Source organism: Oncorhynchus kisutch, linkage group LG18 (genome assembly GCF_002021735.2).
Source record: "Oncorhynchus kisutch isolate 150728-3 linkage group LG18, Okis_V2, whole genome shotgun sequence".
In the NCBI taxonomy this organism is placed as follows: domain Eukaryota; kingdom Metazoa; phylum Chordata; class Actinopteri; order Salmoniformes; family Salmonidae; genus Oncorhynchus; species Oncorhynchus kisutch.
In genome coordinates this window covers 70,225,826-70,235,019 of record NC_034191.2, presented here as the reverse complement: position 1 = coordinate 70,235,019, position 9,194 = coordinate 70,225,826, and the positions used below count along the sequence as shown (strand labels likewise).

The 9,194-nt window shown below is 43.9% G+C and overlaps 1 protein-coding gene and 1 pseudogene across 1 annotated transcript; one reads left to right on the top strand and one right to left on the bottom strand.

The window, feature by feature from the left end:
- Nucleotides 1-2,971: 2,971 nt before the first annotated feature.
- On the top strand, nt 2,972-4,484 carry LOC109909864 (corticoliberin-1-like). Its single transcript, XM_020508932.2, has 2 exons — nt 2,972-3,073; nt 3,580-4,484. Exon 2 carries the CDS (start codon nt 3,600-3,602, stop codon nt 4,101-4,103), a length of 504 nt encoding a protein of 167 aa, XP_020364521.1. The 5' UTR covers nt 2,972-3,073; nt 3,580-3,599; the 3' UTR covers nt 4,104-4,484.
- A 724-nt stretch (nt 4,485-5,208) lies between these two features.
- LOC109909647 (tripartite motif-containing protein 54-like) overlaps nt 5,209-9,194 on the bottom strand; it is a 12,509-nt pseudogene continuing 8,523 nt past the window's right edge.

Genomic DNA, 9,194 nt, shown 5'->3' with positions numbered 1-9,194 from the left:
CCGCTATAACACTGCTACACCACCACTATAACACCGTCTAACACCGCTACAACACCACTATAACACCACTATAACACCACTATAACACCGCTACAACACCGTCTAACGCCGCTACAACACCACTATAATACAGTCTATCACCGCTACAACACCACTATAACACCGTCTATCACCACTACAACACCACTATAACACTGTCTAACACCGCTACAACACCGCTACAACACCACTATAACACCGTCTAACACCCCTACAACACCACCATAACACTTTCTAACACCGCTACAACACCACTATAACACTGTCTAACACTGCTACAACACCACTACAACACCACTATAACACTGTCTAACACCTCTACAACACTGCTACAACACTGCTACAACACCGTCTAACACCGCTACAACACCGCTACAACACCGTCTAACACCCCTACAACACCACTATAACACTTTCTAACACTGCTACAACACCACTATAACACCGCTACAACACCGCTACAATACCGCTACAACACCACTACAACACTGCTACAACACCACTACAACACTGCTACAACACCACTATAACACCGTCTAACACTGCTACAACACCGCTACAACACCACTACATCACTGCTACAACACCACTACAACACTGCTACAACACCACTACAACACCGCTACAACACCACTACAACACCGCTACAACACTGCTGTAACACCGCTACAACACCGCTACAACACCGCTACAACACCGTCTAACACCGCTACAACACCGCTACAATACCGCTACAACACCACTACAACACCGCTACAACACCACTACAACACCGCTACAACACCACTACAACACCGCTACAACACCACTATAACACCGTCTAACACTGCTACAACACCGCTACAATACCGCTACAACACCACTACAACACTGCTACAACACCACTACAACACCGCTACAGCACCACTACAACACCGCTACAACACCACTATAACACCGTCTAACACCGCTACAACACCGCTACAATACTGCTACAACACCACTACAACACTGCTACAACACCACTACAACACTGCTACAACACCACTACAACACCGCTACAACACCACTACAACACCGCTACAACACTGCTGTAACACCGCTACAACACCGCTACAACACCACTACAACACCGCTACAACACCACTACAACACCACTACAACACTGTATTCAGCTCATCATGGTCAAATTTGCAATTATGTTCGGGAACTTGAAATCCTCACTTGTCCCATTTTCTACAGTTATCCTGTCAGACCGTCACCTTAGTCAGAAGATGGATGCTGTTATCAAATGTAATAACGTTAAGCTATTCCGGGAAAGAACCCACTTTTCATGTTATTTCATTGCATTAGTCCCTGGGGTTCTTTGTAAACCACAGATGGGAAATATTGTTTTCTCTGCTTTTCATACCAGGGTTGACTAAATGACTTGACAGAGAAAGACATGGCAAAATGTGGGGGTCTAAGGACTAGACATCGAAATTTGAGGGACAATAGCACAAAATTAACATTTTAAACTACAATTTAAAACCATATATGTGTATGTGGAAGCAGAATGGCAGAGAAAGAGAGAGCTAGAGAGAGAGAGAGATAGAGAGAGAGAGATTAAAACAGTGAGTCTGTGGTCTCTATGGAGCCGATTGGGATTCTAATGGAGGTCAGTGTGAAACTTGGATCAAGCACTCCATCTTGAGAGCGTCACTTGAGGCCCGGGCACTTGTCTGGGTGAGGTGGCGGCCTGGCGGGGCTGGCGGGCCTGGCGGGGGAGAAGACAGGAGTAACACAGCTAGTGACGTACATGTGTGCAGCAGTAATGAATCATTGAGAAACGCTGCTGCTGCTAGTGGTGGTGGTGAACGCCCCTCACTCTGTCACACACTGAGATGTTTGCAGGTTCACCTCCAGAATACAATGCAGGCCATCTGGAGTGGTTAGGAGAATGTTAACAAACAGTAATGCCATTGCTTAGTTGAGATTGGTTGAGCTCTAGTAAGTTGAGCTCTAGTGAACTCCTATAGCATTCTGAACATTATGTTTAAGACATTTTAAGGGATTACCATATTGCCATGAAATGTTGGGCAGGTGCATTTCGGGCCCATCTGTGCATCTTGAAGTTAATTAGTACAATTATGTTCATTTAGAATTTACTCTGAGGTCATCTGTTATAAATATTAATCAAGGCTCAGCACTATTTTATTTCCAATTTATAATTCAGGGCACAAAGTCTGGCATTTGATTGTCTGACTGAGATTCATTATGAGAAGTGCCCCACCAAAATTACAATTCTGTCCATTTTCTGAACACCTCTTGTGCATACCATTATTATACAGGCTCTTTCTTGTAGGACAGACCAGCCACTAAGATAAAGATCAACTACCCACTGGGAAAAAACGGGTTAAATCAACGTTGTTTCCACGTCATTTCTGCAACGACAAATAAAATCCATAATGACGTTGAATCAACTCGAAAAAGGAATTGGATTTGAAAAAAGTCCTCAACATAAGGGCATTTCGTATGTTTTTCTTTTAACCTAAATTCAATGACATGGTGAAATGTTTTGTTAATTTCACGTTTGACAACTCATCCAAATGTAAATTAAAACTAGATGTTGAACTGTGTGTGCCTAGTGGGTATGGTCAAACAATTATATCCACATCCAAGCCTGTCTGTGTTGAAAGCACACACACACACACACACACACACACACACACACACACACACACACACACACACACACACACACACACACACACACACACACACACACACACACACACACACACACACACACACACACACACACACACACTCACACACACACACTCACACAAACATTATGACTCATCTCATTCAAACTATCCCAGACTTTCACAGATGCATTCCTTCAAGTTACACACATGCGCAGACGCAATCTCTGAGCTCAGAGCGGAACAATTGTCGCGGGTCTTGGCTATATAAATCCAAGTTGCCGTTCTTTCTTTGAAGAACACCTTATACCAATTTCCTGAACAACACTACTGGAAGAAGACCAGGACACACAACGGCTCAACTGAAGGTATGATACCTTTTCTGTTGGCAACAAGTCCATTCATATATCATACTTCATTTTCAACTTTTATTTACATTTGTCTGTAGGCAGGTGACATTACATGTTCCTTTTTCCTCAACATGAAAAGCTGTTCATAGTTTTTTATATTAACTTGATGGATACTGAAAGATCATAAATAATATAGTCTCTCTCTCTGCTAGCTCTTCTTGTGATTTTGTGGACATTTCATCAACCCCTGGATTTATGGACCACTAAATGGATTACTTTGAATTTACATATTCTATTTTATGTATATCTAGCTGTAAATTCCTAGTTCGATAATGCTAGACGACCAGAGTTTAAAATTCTAGACAGTGCATTGAAAACTTTTACATAAAAGTCATGCACATTTATTTTATATTATCCAGCAACTCGCCTTTCCATTTTACGCACAAATTACGCATCAACGTATTGTACAGAAATAATCAGAATTGAGAGGACACGTGAAGTTAATTGGCTCCTTTCTTTTTTAGGTTCCTGTTGATACCCTGACATGAAGCTCAATTTACTTGTCACCACCGTGGTTCTGCTGGTTGCCTTCTTACCGCGCTATGAATGTAGGGCTGTCGAGAGCCCTGACGATGTACAGCGCTCCACCGCTCCACAGCCCGACGCGCAGCAACAGTCTCTTCCCCTCCTGACGCGACTCGGAGAGGAATACTACATCCGACTGGGCAACGGGAACCGCAACTCTGCCGCGTCCGCACCGAAAGTCATGCACCCCGAGGGCTCCCCAGCGGTCTACAACAGAGCCTTGCAGCTCCAGCTGACGCAGCGCCTTCTACAAGGCAAAGTTGGGGACATCAATAGGTTCATCAGCGGCTTCGCGAACCAGCTCGACGACTCGATGGAGAGGGGGAGGAGGTCCGACGACCCGCCGATATCTCTAGATCTTACGTTCCACATGCTTCGACAGATGATGGAGATGTCCAGAGCTGAACAGTTACAGCAACAAGCCCATAGCAACAGAAAAATGATGGAGATCTTCGGGAAATGAAAACTGCATCAATCCATCCGCCAAAGATTTGTTTTTACGTTTAGCTCAAAACACAATTATCTATACCATAGTGCTGCTTTTCCATCTTTGTTTATAATGATTTATTTTATAGCTTTAACTTCCAACGATGGAGATTAAATGGGCTTGTACATGACTTGTGTAATTCTCAGATTGTAGCCTGTATCATGCAAGATAAACTGTCCTGTCCTGTTAATTTATATTAGGCTACTGTTGTTAAAGTGCTCAATCCAAACTGTAGCATATACAAGTTTCTTTCTTTAAGATATGAACATATTTTTTGGTAGACCTTATATGCTTAGGAAGTTTTATTGTATGTTATGTTATTTAAGTTTGTTAATAAACTTATGAGCAACCAGTCAATTTTTTTTTTGTGCAAGAGAATGTCTTATATTTCTATTTTTCAATAAAATCTGAAAAGTTATGTTTGCACTTTCCTGTGGATATTTTAAAATTCAACAGTTTATTGCCCATAATAGTTATAACCTTGAAAACATTTGAATCTAAATTTGGTTTTGTTTAAATACTGCACACAAACCTTTCACTGATCTGAAGTGTCTGGCAAAATCAAACTGAACAGGATTGTCTGTGTAACCTACAGTAGTCCGTACAACAGAAGAACGTGTGAGGACAGGGCGTGAGCTTTCTTAGATTCCTGTATATGTCTAATTGTATGAGCATCGAACAGCAGCACCTGTCCTTTTCAAACCAACGGCAATAGTTGATATACCATTTGCAATGTGTTGAGAAATAAGTCCAAAAAGAAATATTCAAAAAGGAAGATTACTCTTAATAATACAGATCTAACAAAACATGTTAAGAGTTTTTCCAGTTCTCTGAACTGATTTGGGATCAGCTCTCTGCCTGGTGTGTGTGCTCTGATCCTGGACACGGGCCGTGGGGTCAAAATACACAAAGCAATTGATGTGTGTCTGTGAGTCAAGGTCCATTGTCTGCCCTACATAGTAACAGGGGGCTTATTACAGCACAGAGCCTAAGTTGGAAAGGTTGCAGTGAACTATGCTGCAAACGTGATTGGAATGGAGGTGTAAATGATAGATCTGGATCCGGTTTCGATACCTGCTGGTTAAATCATCTCAGAGACCAGGGGAGGTCTGTGGGGAGGGGGAGCAGGGGAGATCTGTGGGGAGGGGGAGGTCTGTGGGGAGGGGGAGAAGGGGATGTCTAGGGGGGGGGGGGAAGGGGAGGTCTGGGAGGGGGAGCAGGGGAGGTCTGTGGGGAGGGTGATTAGGGGAGGTCTGTGGCGAGGGGGAGCAGGGGAGGTCTGTGGGGAGGGGAGCAGGGGAGGTCTGTGGGGAGGGGGAGGTCTGTGGGGAGGGGGAGAAGGGGATGTCTAGGGGGGGGGGGGGGGAAGGGGAGGTCTGGGAGGGGGAGCAGGTAAGGTCTGTGGGGAGGGGGATTAGGGGAGGTCTGTGGCGAGGGGGAGCAGGGGAGGTCTGTGGGGAGGGGGAGCAGGGGAGGTCTGTGGAGAGGGGGAGCAGGGGAGGTCTGTGGGGAGGGGGAGCAGGCGAGGTCTGTGGGGAGGGGAAGCAGGGGGGGTCTATGGGGAAGGGGAGCAGGGGAGGTCTGTGGGAAGGGGGAGCAGTTTTGTCTGTGGGGAGGGGGAGCACTATGACTGGCTAGTAGATGGACAGTTGAAACAGGTTAATAAAACTGAAGAGATGACATGAAATGTACAAAAGGAAAATAGTACATCAGGTGTCTATATGTGCAGTGAAACAAACCTAACACCACTCAAGGTATCTGGAGAAACTGAACTGATTAACCAGACTATCAGGTCTGATATCTGCATTAGATTTATCTCTACATGGATCCGTGTGTGTGAGACACGTTAAAGCACCACCTCAAGATCCACCTCTCTCTCACACACACACACACACACACACACACACACACACACACACACACACACACACACACACACACACACACACACACACACACACACACACACACACACACACACACACACTCCCTCCACTCAGATGGAAGGAGGTATATGGATTGCACAACAAGCTCCCTGACATCTTTAGCTGAACTGAGGCAGTGAGACGTGTGAACAGCGAGACAAGGTTTCTACAGGGAGGAAGTAGTGGTGCATTCAGATGTTATACACTAAGGAAGGACACCTGACCCAAAAAGTTTTATGCACACACTTTATGTATGCAACGTAATATACACTGTGACAATACGCTGGCAAAATATCATCTTAAAAACATTTTTTTCCTTATTTTTTTTCAAATGAGTAAAGACTGCTTGCTGTCTCTTACAGTAATTGAAGTAACTATTACTGTATATATTAAACCTATATATTATTCTCCCATGTGAAGTCCTAATGTTACCAAATATAGTTTTGCTTTATCTTACCACCTGTGCGTTCCTTCATGGAATACATGAGGACTCCTTGCTGTCCCCAGTCCACCTGGCCGTGCTGCTGCTCCAGTTTCAACTGTTCTGCCTGCGGCTATGGAACCCTGAACTGTTCACCGGACGTGCTACCTGTCCCAGACCTGCTGTTTTCAACTCTCTAGAGACAGCAGGAGTGGTAGAGATACTCTTAATGATCGTCTATGAAAAGCCAACTGACATTTACTCCTGAGGTGCAGACTTGCTGCACCCTCGACAACTACTGTGGTTATTATTATTTGACCATGCTGGTCATTTCTGAACATTTGAACATCTTGGCCATGTTTTGTTATAATCTCCACCCGGCACAGCCTGGTTCCTCTCTTGGTTTCTTCCTAGGTTTTGGCCTTTCTAGGGAGTTTTTCCTAGCCACCGTGCTTCTACACCTGCATTGCTTGCTGTTTGGGGTTTTAGGCTGGGTTTCTGTACAGCACTTTGAGAAATCAGCTGATGTACGAAGGGCTATATAAATACATTTGATTTGATTTGAATACTTCTTCATTAAAAACAAAGACATAAAAAGGCAAAAACCATAAAAATCCTCCAAAGGTTCTTGTTTGAGATGTTCAGCCTATGATATTCTCTAATGATGTAGATCAGACGGTGGCATCTTGCCAACTTCATTAAAAAACAGCACTGCTGCAAGTGCTACAATGGCAGTCTGAGGGAACGCTAAAACGAGCCACATCTCCTTTTGAAAAAACAAAACAAAAACACTGGTAGTACATTCCTTTTTTATTTAAATAGGTAGACTCAGACATGAATTTAATCAGGCAAAAAAGTTTTCCCATAGTGAACTTCCTGACTCCAAGTCCTGAAATGCACTCCTATTGGGCAAAAAACATGTCCATGTCCAGCTGCATCCAACCACAGACTTGGGAGGAAGTCCCAGGAAAGTTTTGTGCCAGAATGATAAGTCTATCACCTGTGCAGGTATGCTCCAGGTCGTTGGCAATAGGCACTGATCACGGATCAGCTTTCCCTCTCCCTCTCCCACTCCTAACCTTAACCATTAGGGCAGGGATCATCAAATAGATTCAGCCGTGGGACAATTTGTTATTGAGCGGATGGCCAGGGGGCTGGAACTTAATTACAAATAATTTGTAGATTGCAAATTGACCGCAAGAAGCCCAAACAGATACAATACTTGACAAAGACATAAAACCTTGTTTACATTTGTATATGACCATATATCTCTCTACTATACATAGGAATACTTTGGAACACATTTCCCAAAATAAAATCACATGGAGCTGATTTGCTGGTGTTTTTTTACAGTCTTTTTCGGCCAGTTGGGGAACCCTGCATTAGGGGAAAAACTCAAAATTGACATTTGATCAGCATCTAGAGGCTTCTCCACCATCTACCTCCTCATACTCATCTTCGTCATCTACAGACAGAGGGATATGGAAGTGAGGGATGAATGAAGAAAAACAACAGCATCTATGGAAAGCTTAATGTTGCTTTTACCTAGCCTGTTTTCAGATCAATAAAGATGACACACAGAAAACAAGGAAAGGAAATCACACAAGACAATTGAGATGCGCCCCGACCCATCCCTTTAGGACCTGAAATGTTTGTAATTGAGATGTACCCCCCCCATCCCTCTAGGACCTGAGATGTTGACACTTGAGATGCACCCCCCCCCCCCCATCCCTCTAGGACCTGAGATGTTGACAATTGAGGTGCACCCCCTCATCCCTCTAGGACCTGAGATGTTGACGATGACATAGCCTCTGTGTGCAGGGGCAGACTTTTATTTATTTTTATTTGACCTTTATTTAACCAGACAAGTCAGTTAAGAACAAATTCTTATTTAGAATGACGGCCTACCAAAAGGCAAAAGGCCTCCTGCGGGGACGGGTCCTGGGATTAAAAAAGAAAAAAAGAAAGGAAAAAAAATATAGGACAAAACACGACGACATGACGACAAGAGAGACAACACAACACTACATAAAGAGAGACCTAAGACAACAACATACAGTAGCAAGGCAGCAACACATGACAACACAGCATGGTAGCAACAACATGGTAGCAGCACAAAACATTGTATAAACATTATTGGGCACAGCACAAAGGGAAAGAAGGTAGAGACAACAATACATCACTGATTAACATAGAGAGTCACAGTGACAGAGCATCTGTGTGCAGGAGCAGACATAGAGAGACTCAATGACAAAGCATCTGTGTGCAGGGGCAGACATAGAGAGACTCAATGACAGAGCATCTGTGTGCAGGGGCAGACATAGAGAGACTCAATGATAGAGCATCTGTGTGCAGGGGCAGACATAGAGAGTCACAGTGACAGAGCATCTGTGTGCAGGGGCAGACATAGAGAGTCACAATGACAGAGCATCTGTGTGCAGGGATACTCAAGAAGACCTAGAGCTGGGACGATAAACCAGAAATGATCCACACGATCATACAGATCACTTATCGCAGGCACGTTGCTGATATCGTTCATTATGATAAGTAGCCTATACTAAAGAAATGTGAAGTTCGAAATGAAATGTTTGCTAATATGGGGGATATTTATTGGCACAATTGATGGCTACATGTCACGCCCTGACCATAGTTTGCTTTGTATGTTTCTATGTTTTGTTTGGTCAGGGTGTGATCTGAGTGGGCATTCTATGTTGTATGTCT